We start from the raw sequence: 24,101 nt of genomic DNA, 5'->3' as shown, positions 1-24,101 counted from the left end.
CCCTTTCTTGCACAGATTATGTGCCGTCACTGCCCCCCCCCCCCCCCCCCCCACCCACCGGCAACCGACAGCAATATATATGATGACATTATGCGGTTGTGTTATGACGGCTCCTTCCGAGGCTGACGGCGTTTTATTATTTCTTTCTGCAACCCACTACTCACAGGACAATAATATCGCTATCACAACACCGATATATTTCCCTGGCGCGTCGCCCTTATCCTGAATAGAAATCAGCGTTAGTTTACACAGGCAGAATTTCAGGTTTCAGAGCGATGGTTTATTGAAATCATGCAGGGACACGTCCTGCCAGGAACAGGTGTGAACCTGCGGGCGCGCCTTGTTGCTGGGGGGGGGGGGGGCAGAAAGGAGGGAGGGCGGTGGTGGTGGTGGAGGTAGTAGGCGCACAAGGTGGAGGAAGTGGTCTTCGGCGTAGAACACATTCATTAACCTGCTATCAAGCTAATCTCCTGGCTAATTCATTTAGCGCTCCTGTGTATTAATATCCTCCCTGCATCCCCCCCCCCCCGTTCCCCGTTCCCCGTTCCCCGTTCCCCGTTCCCCGTTCCGCCCCCACCCCACGGGATGCGCGAGCGCCGTCGCCATGGCGATGCTTCGTAGTGTCATTATTTCCCCGTCAGATGAGTGATATCCCAGAGGGCCGCAAAGGCTGTCCAGGGCCGTTTGAGAGAGAGAGAGAGAGAGAGAGAGAGAGAGAAAGAGAGGGGCTGATTAGAATTGCAAATGGCCGCCCAGTGTTGTGTTTATTGTGTGTCTCAATATTGGAGACAATCAGACGAATCAAAGCTCCTCGCTGGTGAGATAGGGCTGTGAGGCATTCAATGTGGGCCCCACTGGCTGGCATTGGGTCCTTAATGCTGCACATTGCTTCCTACCCCCCCCCCCCCCAGTAGACACACACACACACACATACACACACCCCTCTCTACTACTCCTCTAGTCTCTCTCCACTTTTATTCTCCTTCTCAATTTCAATTCTTTGCTCATTCTCTCTTCATTTTCTTTTTGATTTCTCTCTCTTGTTCTATCTCCCCTTCCGCTTCAATTTATCTTTCTATCGCCTCCCTCTTCATCTATATTTAGTTCTCTCTCTCTCTCTCTCTCTCTCTCTCTCTCTCTCTCTCACTCTCACACTCTCTGTGCCTCTGTGCCTCTCTATCTGTCTGTCTCTGTCTGTCTGTCTGTCTGTCTGTCTGTCTGTCTGTCTGTCTCTCTCTCTCTCTCTCTCTCTCTCTCTCTCTCTCTCTCTCTCTCTCTCTCTCTCTCTCTCTCTCTCTCTCTGTGTTCAATTGCCCCCCTCACAGGGATCTGTGTAGGTTCTGAAGTGTGTGTGTGTGTGTGTGTGTGCGCACACAGCTGGAGAAGGAGCCACTAAATCTCGAGCGCTCTCAATCATCATTGCAGTGTGGCTGGCCTCGCGCACGGCTAAAAAATATTAAACACGCCTTATGATAATGAAAGTGCCCGGCAACAGACATAAATATCACGGGGCGGTGCGGCGAAGGATTAAAATGTCTTGTACGTTTGCTCATAACAAGAAATTTGTCATTGATTTCCCAGCTCCCGGAGTCGTTAAAGACGAAATTATCCGCTTTTTCATCTGTGGAAAATCTCTCTCTCTCTCTCTCTCTCTCTCTCTCTCTCTCTCTCTCTCTCTCTGCCTCTCTCTCTCTGCCTCTCTCTCTCTCTCTCTCCATTCCGCTCTCCTCCTCCTCCTCCTCCTCCCCCCTGGATTCAAAGGGAGTCTGTCTGTGATGACTCACACACCCAGACGCACTCTGATATCAGAGCGGGGACATTTGCATCAGCTGCATTATCTCTTTCTCCTTTCAGGATGGAACGAAAACGCCACCAATTTGCTGAAGCGCCGTCATTACTTTGAAGGGGGGAGGGCCGGCAAACGGCTGGGGGGGGGGAGAGTGAAAAGTGGTCATGGAACGCGACATGCTTTCCCTAACCAATCACTGTTGAAATGTTGAACCGTTTCCTCCTCCTCACAACTGGCCATTAGCCTGTCGGGCCGGTTATTGACCCACGGTGTGTACAAGTTTTGTGCTGAATCCATCTGAAAGCCGTCCCATGGAGCCGGTGTTTTAGCTCCCAATGTAATTCACTTTGTCAGGGGCTAAGGGAGGCCTCCGTCCTACTCCAGTTTTGCTACCGTCCAGGATGCACATGCACACGCTCACAATGCATGTATGTACACACACACCATCACATGGTTGGCGACGCACCCCCCCCCCCCCCCCCCCCCCCCAGCCCTTGGTATGTTACACGGGATAATCCCCCCTCCCCACCATTATTCCCAGGGTCATACGTGTTCCCTATTTAGAAGCGCATGACCAGTCAGGACAAGTGAGATAGGAGCCCCCCCCCCCCCCCCTCCCGGCCCCCCTGATCACAGGCATGCTGGAGGGACAGGTATGACCGCGGGGTCTGGCGCGGGGGGGGGGGTTAAGAGGGTGAAATGTGGGGATGGGGCGGGGTGCGGAAGGTAACTGTTCCTTTTATTATTTTTAAGACCACTCCAAACACACCGCAAACACACACACACACACACACACACACACACACACACACACACACACACACACACACACACAGAGACACGCACACACACACACACATTCTCGGAGCCGCCGTAGGGTAAACGAGAAAAAGAAGGAAAGAAAATGTGTCAGAAGGAATGTGTTGTGTCGAGTCTCCAGAAATCTCACACAGATTCGGTTAGGATTTATAACGGGGGTCTTAGGACAAAGATTGTGCGTGTGTGTGTGTGTGTGTGTGTGTGTGTGTGTGTGTGTGTGTGTCTGTGTATGTGGTGGGGTGGGGGGGTTGTGCTTCCTGTAGCTTGACGTGAGCTTGACGTGCGTTTGATATGATACGATGGAGAGTCGGTGGTTTCTCACCGCCGAGCGGTAACGGGCCGATCATGTGAGGAGTTGCCGCTCGTGGCTTATTTAGAGCGGGACGTGCACGGCTGAGCTTGACAGGCAGCCCACTTGATGAGACTTCTATGGTGTTTGCGTTGTGTGTGTGTCTTTGCGTGTGTGTGTGTGTGTGTGTATGCGTGTGTGTGCATGTGTCTGCATGTGTGTCTTTGCGGGGGTGTGTGTGTATGTTTGTGTGTGTATGTATCTGCGTCTGTGTCTTTGCGGGGGTGTGTGTGTGTGTGTGTGTGTGTGTGTGTGTGTGTTTCTAAGTGTCGGATCGCAGACTTGGCTGTTTTGTGTGTTGTGTGTGTGTGTGTGTGTGTGTGTGTGTGTGTGTGTGTGTGTGTGTGTGTGTGTGTGTGTGTGTGTGTGTGTGTGTGTGTGTGTGTGTGTGTGTGTGTGTGTGTGTGTGTATTGGTGTGTTTGCGTTAACCCAAGGGGAGAGTTCACGGGGTGACAGCTCGTCAGCTGTTTGACTTTCCCCCGTTTCCCAGGAAAAGCATTTTTGAGAACAATGAAGAAGAGAAACCGCCGACCAAATGCTTTGTCGAAATGCCACAAAAAGCGGAATGCGAAAAAAATTATAAAACAAAAGAAAAACCGAACAAACAAATGCCAACAAAAAAAACAAAAACCTCTTTTTTTTTCTCCCGGTCAGCAACTGAATTATTGCAGTTCCCTGAGTTTGGAGACCAGGGGGAATGTGTGAGTGACTGGGCTGCACTGGTAGCAGACAGCAGAGATCACCTTCTGGACTCTACTTAGCCCATCCATCATGCTGCGGGCGCTACAATAGCAGGAATACAGGAAGAAAAGAGCAGAAGTACCGTCTCTGAGGACGGGACACAAGATAAATATTGTGTTACAGCTTTCCCTCCCTCTCTCCACCGCAATTGTCCTCAACGCTGACAGACGAACAATGGAAGTGTTTTGAACTTTGCTAGCTGTGCTATCTTTTTACTTTAGAGTTCAGATCCGGCATGTCATGGCTAGCCATCTCCCCCCCCCTCCCCCCAAGATTGATCGATCTGGGACCCCCTGTTTGTTTTGCCTCCCATTTCAGGATCTAATCCTTTGTTCTCCTGCAGCAGATTTTTTGATGAGCCTCCAGCTCTTCAACCCTCGTACTGTAGCTGTGTCATATTAACACCTGCTAACAACAGCCGCTCGCTCATAAAACATCGCTTTCGACTCCACTTTGATCGCACAGAGCCGCCATAAAAATTCATGGCAGGAAAGGGGTGGCTGAAAGGGGTGGCTGTCTGAATTCGAATCGAGGCAGTCCAAGCTTCCCTTTTTTACAATGTGGGGTAGGAGAGAGGAGGAGAGAGGGATAAAAAACACAAAGTACATGAGTTGTCGGTGTGTGTTTGTGTGTTGGTTACCAGGCCTACACCGGTCCTGTAGAAAAATACCATTTAACCCAAGGACCACCACCTCCACACTGTCAGCAAAACATGTGTCACCCCCAAAGCAGTGGTAGGGTATTGTTCTGGGTTCGACCTTGACCCTCCCACTTCCCTTGGAAGGAGGCGAGCGAACAGAGAATTTCCCTTTTGCTAAATTAATCATAACAGGGGTTTCCAGGAGACTACCGTGCTTCTGGTGCCAGGTGAAGGGGAGGGGAGGGGAGGGGACAGGGCTGGGGGAGGGGATGTACACGTTGATTAGGTTACCAGAAATGACCTAGAGACGACCAGAGTGACCAAATACCCCTTAGTCGACACATCCCAGCCCAAATGTGGAAAACTGCGAAAAACGAGCCAAGCACGCTAAACGCATTAAGAGACTCCCTGTCTCTCGCGTTCCTAAAAAAAACAAGTCTTCAGGGTTTTCCCGGCCTGATTGCTTCCTGAAAAAAACTCATGACAATGCATCCGTACGCAGGCATCTCGACTCAGGCATCCGTCCCACGTCGCGCCATCGTGCCCGTGCTGGTGTGAGTCTTCCACACGGCCCAAGAGTTAACATTATAGAGCCCGGGTACCTCCCTTGCCCCAGGGAGGGGGGTACCGGGCTCCCGACCAACACAACGTCTGTGTTATCGATGGACTGTGGGAGATAGCAAGTGTAGAAAATGGCCGCCGGTTCGCCACCCCTGGCCAGCTGTGTGGGGTTTTGATAATGGTTATAATTATTTTTTCTCTACTCGTTCATTCCACTCTGGCTGTTCACCGCCTCATCCCCCCCACACAATCTCTTGAACCTCTCTGAGCAGGAGGGAGGGCGGGGGGGGCACTGAAATACTATCTGGTGAGAGAGGGAGAGAGAGAGAGAGGGAGGGAGGGAGAGAGGGAGAGAGGGAGAGAGAGAGAGAGAGAGCGCGTTTGTTCATTCAGACGGTTTCTTCTGCCTGGGCGCTGTGCCGGGCTGATTAGAACCTTACGACCCGGTCCGACTGCGGACTGACCAGTCTCTGCTGGATGGGAACCCCCCTCCACCCCCACCATCGCCCCAAAATCCTCCTCCTCCCATCCAGAACACATTCAAGTCTCGGCTGCGTCAGACCCATAGAAAAAAAAACACAGAGCTTTTTCTTTTTAAAAACATCGTACTCGCTCTCCCCTCGCTACAAGTACATGGCCACGCAGCAGTTCACCCCCTCTCAACACACTTACCGTGTGTGTGTACATTTCGGACGCACCTCCTTCAACACATAAGGACCGGCCCTCTGCCTGCTGCCCCCCCCACACCAAGGCACCGGGGTCCAGAGGCCTGCACACGTACAGCAAAACTCCTCTCCCCGCGGCGGGGACGCGTACAGTGACTGGCCGGCCAGGAGGCTCTGGCAGGGGCCTGAGACCGGGGGCCCGTGGAGAGATCTTTACGGACCATGCAGGGCCCATCTGCGGCCGCTCCTCACTGATGGGAGGCAGCTGGCTCCTTCGTGTGTGTGTGTGTGTGTCTCAGAGTGTGTGTGTGTGTGTGTGCATGTGTGTGTGCCTGTGTGTGTGTGTCTCAGTGTGTGTGTCTGTGTCTCAGAGTTTGTGTGTCTCAGTGTGTGTTCATGTGTGTGTCTCAGAGTGTGTGTGTGTGTTCGGTGTTTCTGTGTGTGTGTCTCAGAGTGTGTGTGTGTGTGTGTTCGGTGTTTCTGTGTGTGTGTGTGTGTGTGTGTGTGTGTGTGTGTGTGTGTGTGTGTGTGTGTGTGTGTGTGTGTGTGTGTGTGTGTGTGTGTGTGTGTGCATGTGAGTGTCTCAGTGTGTGTGTGTGTGTTCATGTGTGTGTCTCAGTGTGCATGTGTGAGGCTCAGTGTGTGTGTGTGTGTGAGTCTCAGTGTGTGTGTGTGTGTGTTGTACTGTAGCCAGAAGAGGAACTGTGGGATGAAGCAAGGCATTGTGTGTGTTTGGGTCACGGAGCAGCACCAGGACTAAACTCGGGCTGACACCGACCCCAGCTCAGTTCCATCTCCCCAAACCCCCTCTTTCCTCTGGGCTCCTCGCCTCTCCTCTCCTCGCCCCCCCGCCCCCCCGTCCCCCCGCTTCTCACTCTCCCTGCTCCTTATTTTCTCAGTGTATTTGAACACGGCTCATTCCTCCCTCCCGTCAACACCGCTTTTATTTGTCTTTCTTCCCCTTCCCTTTCCTCTCCTGTTCCTTTCTTCTCCTCTCCGCGCCTCTCCTCCTCCTCCTCCTCGCTCCCCCCTCCGCCTCGCTCCCCCCTCTGCCTCGCTCCCCCCTCTGCCTCGCTCCCCTCCCCAGCTGGTGGAGCTCAGAGCCGGGAGCCCGTGAGGCTGCAGTAAGTGGGGGAACTTAGAGGGCAACAGCCTGGGCCTTCTCCCCGCTGTCAGTGATACCGCGGAGGGCGTTCAATCACCGCCGCACACACGCACAACACACACACACACACACACACACACACACACACACACACACACACACACACACACACACACACACCGAAAACCTCCCTCACACACAGACAGACAGACAGTTAGCTCTGCGAGGCCCCCCTTGCTCTAACCCTAACCCCGGGGATGGGCTTCGGTGGCTCGGATGGGAAGCCACAGAGGGAGCCAAAAGAAGAGAGCGATTATGGTCTTTCTCTGCGCTAATGACTTCTGACACTCCTCTCTCTCTCTCTCTGTCTTCCTCTGTCTCTCTGCCGTCTTACGTGGCGGTGTGTCCACTTGTTGTGCTGCCTGGCGCGGCCATCTGGCCCTCGTCTTGTTAGCCTATTAGGGCTGACGTGGGACGCGAGGGCCCGTCATGTGACATTGATTGAGTGGATGTGTGCCCCCGCGCTGTCTATCCTGGAGTGGCGGTACAAGTGCGAGGTGTTTGTGTGTTTGTGTGTGTGTGTGTGTACGCGTATGTGTGTGTTTGTTCAGTGGCTTGTGCATCCGACTTTGTGTGTGTGTTTTTTGTGCATATTGGTGTATGTGTGTGTGTGTGTGTTTGTTTGTTTTTGTGTATGTGGGTCGGTGTGTGCGTTGCGAAACTGTCTTTGTGCAACTGTTGCTATGAATCACTCAGAATCTTATTTGACTCTACATGCCAGAGTGTTGACTGTACTAACCGAGAACTCGGCTGCAGAGTAGACTGTGTGTGTGTGTGTGTGTGTGTGTGTGTGTGTGTGTGTGTGTGTGTGTGTGTGTGTGTGTGTGTGTGTGTGTGTGTGTGTGTGTGTGTGTGTGTGTGTGTGTGTGTGTGTGTGTGGTTGCCTGTGCATGTGTGTGAGTGTTTGCCGACTCGTCTCGGGGAGACAGCGGTGTCCGTGTTCACGCTGAGGACGTCGCGTCGCCCGGCAGAGTGGAATGCGGGCTTGTGTTGTCCTTGTCTCCAATGTGTGTGACATGTCGGCCTCATTGCGCCCCCGTGATGGCGCCGACGACCCCCAGCCGGAGGAATGAGGCAGGGCCTTATGAGTCCAGGGCCGGGCCACTGTATGGAGCGGACCCCTAATCCCCCCGGCACCGCGGGCCCGGGCCCACAGCGTCCGCACGGCGTGGTTTGACCCGCTTCGCCATAATTAGGCTCAGATCTCTCCTACTTTGCTAAACATTGTCAGGAACAGATGGGCCTTGTTTTTCTTACCGCCACAATCCCCTCTGTGTATGTATATACGTGTAATGCCGGTGTGTGTGTGTGTGTGTGTGTGTGTGTGTGTGTTTTTTAGTGTGTGTGTGTGTTTTGGGATTTCCTGTGTGTGTGTGTGTGTGTGTGTGTGTGTGTGTGTGTGTGTGTGTGTGGGGGGGGTAGGTTATGCGTGTGCGCGTCACCCCCCCCCGCTTGGCCTAGCGCCGCTCACCAGCATTGTTTACCGTCTCCCAACATGTGAGGAAACCGGTGTGTGTACACTCCCAGGGCGTGTTTACGTGCTCTTGTTTACAGTCCGGCCTTCCTAAGAACATCTGCCCGCACCCCCCCCCTCCCCTCATTACCCTCCCCGCAAACCAACCCTTCCCACCCACCCACCCACCCACCCACCCAGCCAACCCAAGCCGACCCCACCGCGACAGGCTGACAGAAGCCAGCTATATATACAAATGTTCTGGGCCGGCTGGCGCTCACACATCCCCCTGACCCGACGGACCGCCGTCTTCTGCTCCACCTTCGTCCTCTCTCACGGCCGTCCAGAAGATAAAGAGAGACGGAGAGAGAGAGACGGAGATAGCAGGGAGGACCTCCGGGGAGGTCGCGTCCGGTCAAGTTGCCCGGGCGCCTGGAAATGCGGCTCTTAAGAAACGCGACGGGGGGTCAGAAAGCGAAGCCAGATAGAGATGCTGACAGCTTGGCATCGCTATCTAGCTATAGTCTATAAACTATAAACGTTCCTCCAACGGAATGAAAGATCACATTGTCAACACTGTGTCGGGAGGGCGAAACGCAACCGCAAAGAGGGCGGGAGAGAGAGCGAGAGCGGGAGAGAGAGCGTGTCCATTTTGATGTTTTTCAATGTTTCCATTGTGCAGACGGACAAATATCCGCCTTGGGGAGCGAGGCGAGAGGGTGAGAGTGTGTTTTTCAGCTGAGGGCCTATGTCTTGGCTGGCAGCACGTTTAATATTGATTGACTGGCTGGGAGTGGGATGTGTTTGGTACCCTATGATTAGACAACTCTTGAGTTTGGCCTCCGGCGAGCGAAGCAGCTTCAAAATCTCTGGCATTATAAGGCGTGATTAAATCTCGTCCAACAGCCGTCTCCAAGCGCACAATCCTGCTTTTTGTTTCTCGGGAGTGCCGCACTACGAACTCGGTCATGTGGATAAATGACTTGTAATGTTTTAAAGTAATCCTGGGCGCTTGAAAAACAACCAAGAGGGAGGGAATAAAGGGGGGGAAAACTCGATATGGAATGTATACGCGAGGGAAACGGTGGAACCACATTTTCCAGTGCGAAAACGGTGACTACGGCTACGGTCCATACGGCAATCCAGCTGCCCAGTTTAGAAAGGGCAACGTAGAAGTGGCGATTTTTGTGGATAATATGAGGGAGAAAATGATAATTGTTGAGGGTATGGTTTTTTCGTGGCGCGGTAATTACCTTGCTGATAGAGATGTGGGAGTAGAGTACCTATTCTGTTGGAAAACGCGCGCGTCTTTGTGTGTGTGTTGGTGCGTGTGCGTTAGTTTGTGTGTTTATTTGTGTGGGTTTATGTGATTTTGTGCGTGTGTGTGTGTGTGTGTTTATATGGTGGTGTATTTGTGTTTGGCGTGTGTCAAGGTAATGTCATGCGTATTTGAGGTTGTCGCCTGTCTTTGTGTTTTAATGGAAAACCGGAGAGAGGTAGAGGGAGAGGAAGAGAGAGAGGGGGAGGGAGAGAGAGAGGGTGAGGGAGAGAGAGAGGGTGAGGGAGAGAGAGAGAGGAGGTGAGGGTGAGAGAGAGAGGAAGAGAGGGTGAGAGAGGGGAGAGGAGTAGAGAGGTAGAGGGGGAGATAGAGACAGAGAAAGAAACTGTATCCATCTCAAGCCGCTGGCTCAGCTGGTCAGTGCAGACGGGGGATCTCTGTTCACCTCGTACAGATAATTGTTTTTAATTGATATATATGGCATGTTCATGGAATTACTTAGGGGTTACAAATCCATTTGGCTCCACTCCCTCGATCACTCGGTCTGTACCGGCCTCTTTCTCTCTCTCTAGCTCTCTCTCTGTATTTGTCTCTCGCTCAATCGGTCTCTCTGTCTGTGTGTCTGTCACTGTGTCCCACTGCTTTCTTTCTTTGTAGTCCCCTCTCTCACCCTCCCCCTTTCTCTCTCTCCCTCTCTTTATGCTATCTCACCTGCTCTCTTTCTCCAGCACTCTTCTCCTCCCTTCCTCACTGCCGTTTCCCCTCTCCCTCCCTCCCTCCCTCCCTCCCTCCCTCCCTCTCGCCCTTCCTCCCTCTCCCTCCCTACGCCTCGCCGCCTCCCTCTCCCTCCCTCTCTCTCTCCCTCCCTTCCTCCCTCCCTCTCTCCCTCTCCCTCCATACGCCTCGCCGCCTCCCTCTCCCTCCCTCTATCTCTCCCTCCCTCTCTCTCTCCCTCCCTCCCTCCCTCCCTCCCTCTCTCCCTCCCTCCCTCCCTCCCTCCCTCTCTCTCCATACGCCTCGCCGCCTTCCTCTCCCTCCCTCCCTCCCTCCTTCTCTCCCTCCCTCCCTCCCTCCCTCCCTCCCTCCCTCCCTCCATACGCCTCAACGCCTCCCTCTCCACCTCCCATCTGTCCATCTCTCACCAACTCTCCCCTCACCAACTCTCCCATGACTTTGCTCATTCTGAGAGTGGAGACAGGCTGCCACTGTTGGGCCAAGGGGCTGGGGCCTGGCCTGGGGCCTGGGGCCTGGCCAGGGGCCTGGGGCCTGGCCAGGGGCCTGGGCTGGGGCCTGGCCTGGGGCCTGGGGCCTGGCCAGGGGCCTGGGCTGGGGCTTGGGTAGGGGCCTTGGCTCGGGTCTGGGTGTGGGTCTGTGCAGGCTTGACGGGGGCTGAGGGGGCAAGAGGGGAGCGAGGGAGGGATTTGGAGGCTCAGTAAGGGGGCATTGAGTGGGCTCGAGTGTAGGCGGCGTATTATATGGAAGTCGTCGAGGGCAGGGGCGTATGAATGGGGGGCGTCCGGGGAGTTGCAGTGGGAAGGCCCAGGATGCACCCCACAGGGCTTTTGTGTGCTTCCACATCCGTGTATGTGTGGGTTTGTGCTTGTCTGTGTGTATGGGGCTCTGTGTGTGTGTGTGTGTGTGTGTGTGTGTGTGTGTGTGTGTGTGTGTGTGTGTGTGTGTGTGTGTGTGTGTGTGTGTGTGTGTGTGTGTGTGTGTGTGTGTGTGTGTGTGTGTGTGTGTGTGTGTGTGGAAGAGGGAGGGGGTGGCATATGTGAGATCATGTGCTCATATTCACCAGTGGAATGTGAAAGGAGGCGGGTGCGTTCCTCCCTCCTCCCTCCTCTCCTCGCCTATTCTCTCCTTTTCTTTTTTCTACTCTCTTTTCTCTTCTCCTCCTTCCCCTCTCTCGCTTCTCTCCTCCTTTCCCAAACCCCCTAACCTCTCCTCTGTCGCTCTGTTGTTCTTGTTCTCTCTGCCTCTTCTTTCTTCACGTTCCCCGCAGTCTACTTCCCCTCGTTCCATTGTACTCTGTTCTGTTCCCTCTCTCTCTCTCTCTCTCCGCTGGGCTGTACTCTGTTCTGTTCCCTCTCTCTCTCTCTCTCTCTCTCTCTCTCTCTCTCTCTCTCTCTCTCTCTCTCTCTCTCTCTCTCCCCGCTGGGCTGTACTCCGGCTCTTGTTTTTGTAAACTCTTTGCAGGACTCGGCGGTGCCGCAACGGCGTCCAGATGAAACAATCTGGGCCTCGTTGGGGTTCTGCTTTCAAGAATGACGCTCCTTATTTTGTTTGCAACGCGCTGATCCACCTCGATTGACGCTCGGAGTGGGGGGTGGGGGGGGGAACCATGCGTTCAGGGTGATTTCCAAGAAAAACCCCAGCCGGTGTCTTCGCTCTTCCTCTGCGCGCTCTTCTTCCCTTCCATCAACAGGTTTCTTCGGCCGGCGGGGGTCTCTACACAAACGAAACGCGAATGAAAGATTCAATTCAGCCCCCTCCCCCCCCCCCCAGTACATCACCCCCTGCTCCCTCTTACCCCCACCCCCCCCCTTCTCCCTTTTCGACCTCATTTTTTCTAAACGCCGCGCAATAATCCCCTCCTCTGGTCCGCGCCCGGGACCGTCCCGACGCCAGACCCCCCCTCGTGCCGCGCGCCGCCCGTGTGGCGTCTCTCTGGCGAGCGGGGGGGGGGACCCGCGCCGGGCCGGGCCGGGCACCGGGGGAAAACTGATTAAGCTGACAGAGAGACAAACGAAAGACAAAGTCACAATCCCACCCGTTTAGTCTCACATCCTCCGGTCCGGGGTCTCGCTCTATTCCTCGGCGTGCCAAGTGGAGGGTTTTTAAAAGTGGGCTAAACACTAATTGCTGCCCTATTTCTTTTATGTTGCCTCTTTCCCATCTGTGATGGTGCTTCCAGACCTCCGCAGCACCAGCCAGAGCCTCATTACAGCAGACAGTTAACAAAGGCTGGGAAACAGAAGCACAGAATTAACTTAGGATTTTCTACCGCACCGCCAGCTAGTGCGCCCGCTCGGGAGGGAAGAATTGAATCAATGACAAGGGGGGCAGGCTTGTGATTAAATCCTTAAGGGATATTAGGATATCAAGATTTGGTGGAGAATCGCAGTAATTCATCTGAATGTGTTGCTTCTCACTTTGATAAGGGGGCTGAGGAGGGACGGGGCAGAGAGGGTATAGGGAGAAAAGGGAAAACGCCGGGAAAAGATAACGAGCGAGGACGGGATAGTTTAATATTCCGGGGCTGCCGGGGGCTTATTTAAACAGGGTTTTCAACCGTTTTTTTTCCAAAATTCAAAAACGTTTTTGAGCAGTCGCCAGTTTTTTTGACACGCCCTGAATGCAAACCGCTAAAAAAATGAGGAAAAATCCACTGCTTGTTGAGCGTAACACATCTAAAAGGAGTTAATTGTGTTTTCTGTTTTTTTTGGCACTGGGCTCTCTCACAGAGGCAGGTTCCCACTTGTTTTTCTGTAGGTGTTTTTTATGTATGCGAGAAGAGAGTGGGAATGAGCGTGGGGGGTGAGGGAGGGGGGGGTGAGGGGGGGGGGGGGGGGGTGTTGAGGAGGTGAATAAGAGTGAAGGATAAAGGGAGAGAGAAGGAATGGGATTTGAGAGAAGAAATTGAAGGGCTGAGATGGGGTGGGAGGGGAAATGGAGAGAAAGAGGGAGGTGTGGATAGGAGACGCGATTGGATGGGTGGGTGGGTGGGTGGGGGGGGGGGGGGGGGGGGGGGGCGGCGCTGTGGCGACAAAGCCTCACGTTGCCATGGAAACCTGTTTATGCCTCACTGATGCATCTTGTAGATCCAATTAGGGGCTGATTGTGTCCTTGTCTTCATACGCACACGCACGTGTGTTTGCATGTGTCCGTGTGCACTCACACACACACCGCACACCTGCGCAGTCATCGACACACACGCAGAAAACGCACACTCGCACGCGCACGGCGCGCACATCCGCAACCACACACAAGAGAGGGTCGCTGCTGAAAACGAGCAAATTGTCGGTAGATGTTTGGACAAAGGGTGCCCTGCACTCTCTCTCCCTCTCTTATCGTCCATGAATTAACCACCCTCACCCTCTCCCCCTCTCTCCCCCATCGCCGCCCCAACCTCCCAGCCCCAATACCAGACAATAGCGTGGAAACAACCACTTCCAAGCAGGGCTTGGCTCGGCCCTAGCGCCAGAGGCCTCTAATATGCATATTCTTTCATGACATCATAACCACGATTTGGACCCTCACGCATATTTATCCTTTTTTCTGGGGCTCTATCTCACACACTCTTTTTTTTACTTTGTTGAATGAGTTCATTCATTCGGTAATGGCCGCCGTCCGTCATCCAAAGCCGCCGCGAATGTCAAAAGGGCCCTAATCCAATCATGTTCATTTTAATGGGGAGTATTTGTCGCGGAAGACGACTTTATAAATGATCGTTTAGCACAATGGCCGCTGTTTGCTTGTGTCGCCGTATCAGAGGAGGAGCAAAGCCATCATACCCTCTTTATCTCATGCTCGCACGTCCATCTCTCTCTCTCTCTCTCTCTCTCTCTCTCAGAAGCCTGTAGACATGCTTCTGTGGGGGTGTCGGGCGTGGGGGTCCTCCCTGCCGAGGGCCGGTCTGGAGAGTCAGTTATTTAGCTGTGAAATGATGTGTGTGATGATGAAACGGGGGGCTGGAGATAAGGTGAGATTACTCTGGTGGAGCAGAACGAGAGAGAGAGAGCGAGTGAGAGAGGGGACCAGGCAGGGAAAAATAGGAAGAATATAGGAGGGGGGGGGGGGGGGGGGGGGGGGGGGGGGGACATAAAGAGCTAGACAATAGGGTATGGGGGGGGGGGGGGGGCAGCCCCTGATGTCTTGTTAAAACGTAACGGATCAGAAAAAACAACAAATGCAGTGTGCTCTGCTAAATCCTGTCTAAATCCGCTGGCATGGGCAGATCTAGCTGATAGTATTGCTGCTGTGCTCGCAGTCTGGGACCCCCCCCCCAACACACACATGCACATTTCATACACATGCATACAAATGCACACACACACACACGCGTACACATGCACGCACACACACCCGTGGTCTGTCCGGCTGTCTGGGTTAATGCTTGGTTAACTGGGACAGCAGAGCTGAACCATGTTGACATTTTAAGCCCCCCGAACGAGTCCAGAACAATGATTCAGTCGGTCATCCCCCCAGACCCCTAGTCAGAACTCATACCAACACTATCAGACCGCAACCTCAGCTCATTCCCTGCACCCCCTCACACACACACACACACAAACACACACACACACACGTCTGTCTTTTGACACATAAGCACACAAGTGTGTGCGCTGAAGCACATCCATTCGCCACGGCACATGCACACGCACGCAAACACACTCGCCGAATCACACACGCACACACACCATAGCATAGCGCATACATACACTGACACATATACACGCGCTCAGATTCAAAGCTGCACGTACGCCCACTTCGGGTCCCATCTGCACCGCACCTTCATCGAATAAAGGCTAGGCTGATCTGATTGAGTTGGCACCAGGGAGCCAGGTGGAGAGGTACAGTCAAGCCAGATGGATTAACTTAATCCCCCCCTCCAGTAGATGATCAGGGCCCAGCAAAGATGGACCAGGAAGTCTTAACCTCGCTCCTGACCCTGCTGCTTTGTCTTCATCTTGGAACACTGAATTTAGGAGAAATGAAAAGGGTTGGATATCCCCTTAAAGCTCCGGGTCTCTTGGTGAACTCGAATGAAAATATTGACCGAATCCCTTCGCATTCTTTCGTCGCAAACGGCTCCCATCTGTCTGCGGCAGCCATTTTGTGCTGGAAAGTATTGTGTATGTTCTTGTGTTTGGTCCTCTGGTAAACCTTTTGGCGTGTGTCAGAGACGGTTCTTGTTTGTTTAAATGTAAGCGACTTTGAATGCTTGAGTGTTAGACGGCAGTCCGTTCCAGAGATACTGGCCATGTCGTTTTCCTGTTTTTGACACACTTAGCCCGCCAGACTTATTCAGAACTAACAGCTTTAATGAGTCAGCAACGGAAAGGGATTCCTTGTCTCACACACAAGACTCTTTGACAGAAAACAGCTGTTGGAAGGACACAAATTAGCTGTTGCAGGGAGGCAGCCTGAGACCGTTTCATTACGGGATCTACTGTATAAATAATGGACCACCTACTGTGTGTACAGTGCATGCAGAGCTGAGCCAAAACACAGACACTTTAAAAGCCTTCGCCAGACCAAATGAAACGAATGTCCGTTGCCCGTGTCACGAACGGGGAAATCCCTTCTCTTCTGCACCATTCCTTTTCTGAACAGGGACAGGATAGTAGTGTAGCAGGGTTTGATCGAAACGTTCTGGTCCAAAACCCTGTATTCTCCACAGTCTAATCCGCCCTAAATCCTACCTGCTCCTTGATGACGTGCACTGTCTACAAAAAAACATCAAATAACCATGTGGCCTTGAAGGAAAGTTCCTCACCCCTGCTGTTCCCTCTTTCCGTCTCCTCCAGGTTTCTCCCAGGAAAGGGTCTGGTGATCTACCCGGATATCGGGGACAAGCTGGACATCATCTGCCCCAAGGCGGACCCGGGCCGGGACTACGAGTTCTACAAGCTGTACCTGGTGAAGCGGGAGCAGGCGGACACCTGCAGCACTGTGCTGGACCCCAACGTGCTGGTGAGCTGCAACAAGCCCGAGAAGGACATCAAGTTCACCATCAAGTTCCAGGAGTTCAGCCCCAACTACATGGGCCTGGAGTTCAAGAGGGACGTCGACTACTTCATCACCTGTAAGTGCTTCTTCTCCTTTCCTTTTAAATCAGAACCAACCCCAATGTCCTGCCAGGCATCTGCCAGATAGCTGTACAGGTTCACCTCGCCTCTGCTGTTCTGTTTGTCAAAGGTATATAGTAATAGTATTCCTGCAGTAGAGGAGGCTGCAGTTTCAGAACCTAGCAGTCTTAGGACTGTATTGCTAGGACTGCATTTCTTACGACTGCATTTCTAAGACACTCTTTTTCTTAATTGATTGAAATGCGACTTCGGAAATAATTATAGTTTGGGAAGGTTTATTCCTCCCAAATGCTACTGAAACCGCAGCCTCCTGTGATACCTGCCGGTTGGTTCTGCTGGACCCAAGTCGCATTCCCTATTAGTTGGTGGGTAGTTTGGATGGTGAAGGTCAGGGGGGGTCAGGGGAGCATGACAGTGGGGTGGTCACTAGTCCTTAGAGAGGGCTCTCACTTAAAGACTGTAATTTACCTGCTAATGCACTGGATAAAGAACCCCCACCCTCCCTCACCCACTACTTCTGCTGATTGGACTCAGAGTTCGTCTCCAGGAAGTACCTTGCTCAGTGGCTCTTAAGGAATGCACGCCCACCTTAAAGTTCAGCCACATCCTGATTGCCACACACACACGCACACAATCACAAACATAATCGCGCACACAATCACCCACACACCTCCAGACCTCCACATGGTGCGGCTGATTGTTGAGCCATCTACGCAGACATAATGAAGGGTCAGTTTAAAGGGCACCTGGGTAGTGGCTATACGAGAAGAAGGGCCAATCATTCGTCCCTCTCTCCCCGAGAGAAGCTAGCCTGTCAAATGATTAGCCTCCAGCTATGGGATATTTTCGTGACTCCTTAAAGGAAATCACTTGGGTATTGTACCCCACACAATGGTTAATCCATGCTATTCAATTGATTTCAATGGGGACATAGTGGGTATTTAACCCTTTGTGCCAACATTATTCACTAATGAGTTGCTTTTATTTGGTGCGTGTGTGAACTCATAACACATAAATACAACAGATTAGAAATATGAGGCTTTTGAATAGTTGTTCAGACATAGACTAAAAATAAATATGTATTTGAAGTAACATTCCATTGCATATACCTGCTAGCTCCGTAGCTAGCTCCATTAGCTCGGTTTCAGTTACACAACAGGTCTCGTCGGAAGGTCAAATCTGCTCTCCGAACTCGTTTTTCCTGTGTATTGTCATCGAGGGATATAAGCGCTCCGTCTTTTCTCAGCATCATTACCGCGTTTGCGTGCAATACGTCTCCTCTGTGGCACAGCACAGAGAGGCAGATCAAAGACCCACCATATTGATCATATTCCAGAGGGACGTTAGGGCTTTAAACAGAAACACAGTCCCGCCTGGTTCTCCCTTATTGTTGTTGTGCGACGAAAGCGAGGAGAATTTGAAAGAATCAAATTATTTCTCTTACATTCAAAACAAAAAGTCCTTGATAGGGAGCCCTTAGACTGGTACTATGGCTGGCTTACAATGGCTGGTTTGTGAGAATGCTCACATTATCCTTGCCCTGAGTACATTATACTGGCTATAAGCTGTTGGTAAACCATTCCTCTTGAGTATGAGAGAGGTAGAGAGTGGTGAGAGAGAGAGAGAAAGAGAGAGAGTAGATAGAGAGTTATAGGGAGAGAGAGAGAGAGAGAGAGAGAGAGAGAGAGAGAGAGAGAGAGAGAGAGAGAGAGAGAGAGAGAGAGAGAGAGAGAGAGAGAGAGAGAGAGAGAGAGAGAGAGAGAGAGAGAGAGAGAGAGTAGATACGGAGAGAGAAAGAGAGAGGGAGGGAGAGCGAGGTTGTGCCTTTGAGAAACCGTCTGTTGGTGGATCATTATTAGGCTCATATAGTGTATCGTTGTGGCGTCAGCAGTAATCACATGGTGTATTTGTCTTGGTATTATGGTAATGTGTTGTCTCCCCCCCACCCCCCGCCCTCGTGTTTTCCCCCCTAGCGCTGCCTTGTGTACACCGACATGACAGAGTACGTCTATCATTGAGATCATGCATGTTTGCACTATGGCCGATATTTTCTGTGGTTGTGTGTGTGTGTGTGTGTGTGTGTGTGTGTGTGTGTGTGTGTGTCTCTGTGTGTCTCTGTGTGTGTCTGTGTCTGTGTGTGAACATACTGCATGTGTGTCTGATTGAGGGAGGACATTCTGCATGTGTTTGTTTGTATGTGAGAGTGCTCGCCTACACGTGTGTGTGTGTGTGTGTGTGTGTGTGTGTGTGTGTGTGTGTGTGTGAGAGTGAGAGAGAGTGCTCGCCTACACGCATTATTGTGGACATATCTGTGTGTGTATGCACGGGCACAAGCTATGCGCACATGTGAGCGCAAAAAAAACCCCCAGAGAAAGCAGGGCGGGGCAGAAGAGGTGATCAATTGCACCTGCAAAACAGTTTTTTCCTGCTCTGCCACCGTGTGTCTTTGTGTGTGTTTGCGTGTGTGTGTGCACATGCGCCTGTATAGATGCGCATGTGTACTGTACGGGCCTCGGGGGGCGGGGGGGGTGGGGGGGGGTTGGGGCTCGCACTGAGTACATTATCCTGTCTTTGGCGGCTGGGAATGCCATCCAGCCAGACCAGCCGAGGAGTGTAAATCTGCCCGACTAAAAAGGCCCGGGCTTATCTGTCCTGATTAACGGCCGGGCGTCCGCAGACGGGAGCAAGACGCACGGGGAGTGGACATTCCTCTGAAACTGTCCTGAATCATTTTTCTGTCCAAAGCACCGCCACCACCTCCTCCTCCCCCTCTTACCTACCTCCTAGCCGTCAGTCTCCCACCCCAGCCCCCCCCCCCCCCCCCCCCCCCCAGCCCACCCCCCCCCTCCCTCCACCCCAGACTCCACTCTGAGCGCCCCGGCTCCGCTGCCTCTAACGGTTAACATCGCTGACCGCATTCTTGTCCTTGATCACCGGCAGCCTCACCCGGCTACACAAACACCTCCACAAAGTCCTACACACACACACGCACACACACAAACATACTTGTACACAACCCCCCCCCCCCCCCCCCTCCCCCCTCCCTTCCATGTGGTACAAAAGGCAACAACTGGTGGGGGCAGTAAGTAAGCAACATATGGTTTGTTTGTATAGGTGTGTGTGTGTGTGTGTGTGTGTGTGTGTGTGTGTGTGTGTGTGTGTGTGTGTGTGTGTGTGTGTGTGTGTGTGTGTGTGTGTGTGTGTGTGTGTGTGGTTGTCGGGCTCCATGTGTCTCCGGTGCTCTCGTGTCACCACAGGGGGTCCCGTCCATTCGGTCCCGTCCGTCTCGCCCCTTTCCTGAGAACCCCCCCCCCCCCCCCCAACCTCCCTCATTTACTCCCTGCCTGACCTGTCAGGAGCCGGGGGGAAACAAAGGGTCATACCACCAACCCCCCCAGGGTTCATAGGTCGGATGGACCCTGCAGGGGGTTCAACAGTGATAACCCTGGAGCTGATCTAAACCCCAGACCGGCCCGCCTGCCAACAGGCTCAGCCGTCCATCAACGACCCCCTCCTCTCCTCCCCCCCCCCCCCCCCCGCACCCCCCCGCCCAGCCCTCCCCCAGCCCTTATCCATTTACCTCTGATGTGTGTGAAACGCACAAGCCCAGTTGTATTTCATGCTATTGTCTAAACACAGGATATGAAATGGGCTGTTTTTAAAAGAAAATGGCCGTTGGGGTGCGTGCGTGCGTGCGTGCGTGCGTGCGTGTGTGTGTGTGTGTGTGTGTGTGTGTGTGTGTGTGTGTGTGTGTGTGTGTGTGTGTGTGTGTGTGTGTGTGTGTGTGTGTGTGTGTGTGTGTGTGTGTGTGTGTGTGTGTGTGTGTGTGTGTGTGCACGTGTGTGTGTGTGCGTGGGAGAGGGACATGTTCTAGACAGGAAGGCTTTTACGGTGAGGCGAATATGATGGGGAGAACGGACTGGAGAGCCATAAAAAAGAGTGAGCGAGACAGCGGCCTAGATAGAGCGGTAAAGAAAGAGGACTAGACGCGTCTATAGACACACACCCACATAATTACACGGACACAGTAACACACACACACAGACACAGACCGACACACACGAGCACTAAAGCCCACACATGCACTCACTAGCTCACAGATAAACCCCTGTCCACATCCTCTTTTTTCATTTTCCCCTCAGGACTCAAACCGGACTGGCTTTATTACCTCGGCCAATCTGTCAGGGAAATAATGTTAGGTGTCTTGAGGGTGCTATGGCTGCGGTCGAAAGGGGCAGCCAGGTCCAGCTCTGGTCTATATAAGGACGCTTTGCCACAGGGCAGCGAACAGAGAGAGAGGGCGAGGTAGAGACAGAGAGAGAGAGAGAGAGAGAAGAGGGGCTGTTGTCAGGCAGTCCGGTCTGCTCCTGCTTCTTCCCCTCAGAGCCAGCAGGGTAAGCCTGATCCTCTCTGACAGCTGTCACTCTCTATACCGCCGCACCAACATGGACGCCGACATCCACCCACGACCCCAGCGCCCCTCTGCCCGAGCGGAACACATCTCCCTCTCTCCCGTCTTCCACCGCACGTTCTCCCTCTGGTCTCTTTTTCTACCTCTCGCTCTCTCCCTTTTATGTTGTCTTTTGTACCCTCGATCTCTCTCAATTTCTCTCTCGATCTCCGTCTCGATCTTTCTCTATCTGTCTTCTCATGTTGCCATCTCTTGCCTGTATTCTCTCTCTCTCTCTCTCTCTCTCTCTCTCTCTCTCTCTCTCTCTCTCTCTCTCTCTCTCTCTCTCTCTCTCTCTCTCTCTCTCTCTCTCTCTCTCATAGATAAAAAATCAAGACTTAAGCATGAATAGGATATTTCTGCTGCTTCATGCATTTTCTCTAATATATTTTCCTGGATGATACAGGAAAATGTCTTAACGGATATAGTGATACAGGTTGTATCTCCATAGATGTCCATGCCTTCCACTTTCATTGTTGATCTCCATTTGTTTATAACTATTTTGCATTGTTCATCGATATTTATTTAGACATTTTTTTATCCAGGCTGATCTATATTTGTTTATACATTACGGCCTCTTGCATGACTCAGTGCTTTATGCATGCAACCCTCTCCTCTCTGTGTGCCAACGTCTTTCTAATAAGTAGCTACCAACAAACCCTCAAACAACGCCCACCACCCTAACACACTAACACAAACCAGCCTAGCAACACCCTCTCCCCAGCGCTCGGAGCGGACGGAATTAAAAAATAACAGCGAGGATACGTCCGTTGAGTCTCAATAACAGCAACCGTGGCTTTCATAGCCGCTGGGCTCTCGTTTCCATTGCCGATATTCTTGAGCTGTAGCCCACATGCTAGCCGCCATGCGACGAACCAACCAATCACAGCGATGCATGCGCCATATGCTACAGCTACACTGTACGCAGATGTGACCGCCAGTACTTCCCTACTTCCTGCTTTTGGTTTCCTGGTTCTTGGGAGGGGAGGGGGGGGGGGAGGGGGGGCAGAAGGTCAAGGTTGAAGTTAGCCCAGGCTTCAGATGATCTGAAGACGCTAGGTTGATCCCCCACTGCCCTACTTTTCACCAGGACGTAAACGCACCATATGTGCAAATGCAGGGTCCCCTGTGGGTGGGCGTGCGTCCCCAGTCACACGCACGCACACACAAACACGCGCATTCAGGCTGCTCATCTAATGCGTATTTGCATGCAGACATGCGGGGATTGCAAATTAGTATGTTTGAATGTGCCAGGGTAAAGGTAATGGGGAATTAAATTGGTTAATTTCACGTGGCAGATTTAATGTTAAATTAACATAATCAAATCACACCCACTTAAATGATGGGTGCAAGCATTTGGAATTTGTTTTTGTTTGACATTAGGAAAACTCTGCGCCATGTTTGGGGGCTTGTATAAAGAAATGCAGAACTGTTTAAATAAGGGGACTGGTGGTTAAAGTTGGTAGGATTTTATTAAAACAATGACGCACAAACAAAATGGAGGACGCATTTACATGGCTGCATCTTTTTGCAAGTTTGATTCATGCTAACTCCCAACACGAGGTAGCAATATCGGAAAAAAATATCAGACAAAGCTTTGGGTCTGCGTGGGGAATGTTTAACCACTTAAGATGATCTACTTCTAAGAGCTCCCACATGAATTCCAGCGAGTATGGTTCGGTAACGGCATTACATGCACCAAAGCATAAAATCGAAGTAGGAAGAATAATCAATTTTCTTTCATTCTCCTTCGTTCTCACATTGTTTCTCTGTATTCTATGCCTCTCTTGCATTGCACCCACTGATTTGATTTGCCCCTAATACGTTGAAGCGGGCCATACTTGCCCTGAAGTGCCGTTAATATTTAACTCGTAAGGAAATATAAAAGGTAGTGCCAACCCGTTTTACCGAGCAGAGAGAGAGCAGAAAGAGTGCATAACGCAATCACAAGATCAAAGAGTGGGGGCAGTTTAAACAAGTTTAAACATTTACATCAGCCTGCTAATGTGTTCCCTGTTTAAACACATGTTAATAGCTTGTTTACACTACTATTTTACTGGAATCCTCTCTGTTGAGATCTGAAGTATATTTTTATCAAACAACCTCTTTCTCGCTCGCTTAGGCTATTATTCAGATTATAGTGCAAATATTTGGGTTTCGATGAGGCCAGCATTTGAATGTTTCAGTTGGAATGGGTAAATATATATATTTTTCTATTAAAGTGGAAACATCTATCACCCTGGGTGGATAATTTATAATTTTGTTTGTTTAAACGTTGAGCGGATGTGTATTCAAGAGAGGCTGCGAATTCCAGACGCGTCCCAATGTACAGGTTTCATCGGTTTTTTATTATTTTGTTTAAATCATCGCATTGTAACGGACCAACACTCTTCACCCCTGATCATCTTCTGCCACCACTGCTAAGATCCTCTTTGCCCTTATACGGTTTGAGACGGTTCCACCGATGCCACCGGGGCGTAATTAAAACCTAAGCGGCCTGCGTACGTCTCCCCCCCCCCCCCCCCCCCCTCCTCGGGAGAATCCCCCATCCCCGTGTAGCCGATTAGCCCGCTAAGTGGCTAACGCTAGCGCTTAAACTGTGGCTGAATTGATTTTCCGTGTTCTCCTCCTCCTCCTTGTCTTTGCTAATAAGCCCAGGTTAGCCGTGGTGGTGCTAATGGTGGGGGGGGGGGGATTGGGGTAGTAAGAAGCATTGCCCCAGGGGGGGATAAGCGGAATTTACCCCGCTGTGAGTGCGGAGGTTGATGAGGCTGGGTACAGCGTCTGTGACGTATGGCTTCCTTCCCTGCCTAGCGAGTGTCTCTCCCCGCGTGCCCACCCAGGCTAGCTAGCACAGGGGGATCCGGAGGGGCTTCCCATCCGGAGAGAGCTAGCGGGCTCGCGGTTATTGTCGCTGGTTATTGCCTTTCGTTTATTACACTGGAGTTTGTTTAGAGGTGAAGGGGGGAGGGGGGGAGACGGCAGAGAAGGGGGAGAGCGGGGGGGGGGGGGCGAGAGACATCAGGAGCCTCGTGGAGGGGAGGGCTCGCTCGCACAGACGGCAGTGCATCTCAATGGTAACCACGGGTTACGGCGACTGGAGCCCCACCACCACCACCACCACCACCTCTAGCCCGCTCCTTGATGAAGCCGATATATTCATGTATTCATCTCAATTAGTCTGCTCCGTGGATGTGTGCGAGTACAGACCGTCAGCCTGTCTCTCTGCCCTGCTTCATGCCTCATGTTATTAAAGCACTTTACCCCTGGCTCTCTCTCTCTCTCTCTCTCTCTCTCTCTCTCTCTCTCTCTCGCTCTCTCTCTCTCTCTATCTCTCTCTCTCTCTCTCTCTCTCTCTCTCTTCTCTCTCTCTCTCT

The 24,101-nt window shown here is 52.2% G+C and overlaps 1 protein-coding gene across 1 annotated transcript in view; it reads left to right on the top strand.

Moving 5' to 3' along the window:
* Positions 1-17,821, top strand: part of LOC130390763 (ephrin-B1-like) — a 35,130-nt gene extending 17,309 nt beyond the window's left edge. The window contains exon 2 of the mRNA XM_056600893.1: positions 15,993-17,821. Within this exon, the coding sequence (XP_056456868.1) occupies positions 15,993-16,341 (349 nt within the window). The 3' untranslated portion in view covers positions 16,342-17,821. The remainder of the gene's footprint in view (positions 1-15,992) is intronic.
* The last annotated feature ends 6,280 nt before the right edge of the window (positions 17,822-24,101 follow it).

Source organism: Gadus chalcogrammus, chromosome 10 (genome assembly GCF_026213295.1).
Source record: "Gadus chalcogrammus isolate NIFS_2021 chromosome 10, NIFS_Gcha_1.0, whole genome shotgun sequence".
Classification (NCBI taxonomy): domain Eukaryota; kingdom Metazoa; phylum Chordata; class Actinopteri; order Gadiformes; family Gadidae; genus Gadus; species Gadus chalcogrammus.
The sequence above is the reverse complement of the archived record's forward strand: the minus strand, read 5'-3'. Positions and strand labels throughout refer to the sequence as shown.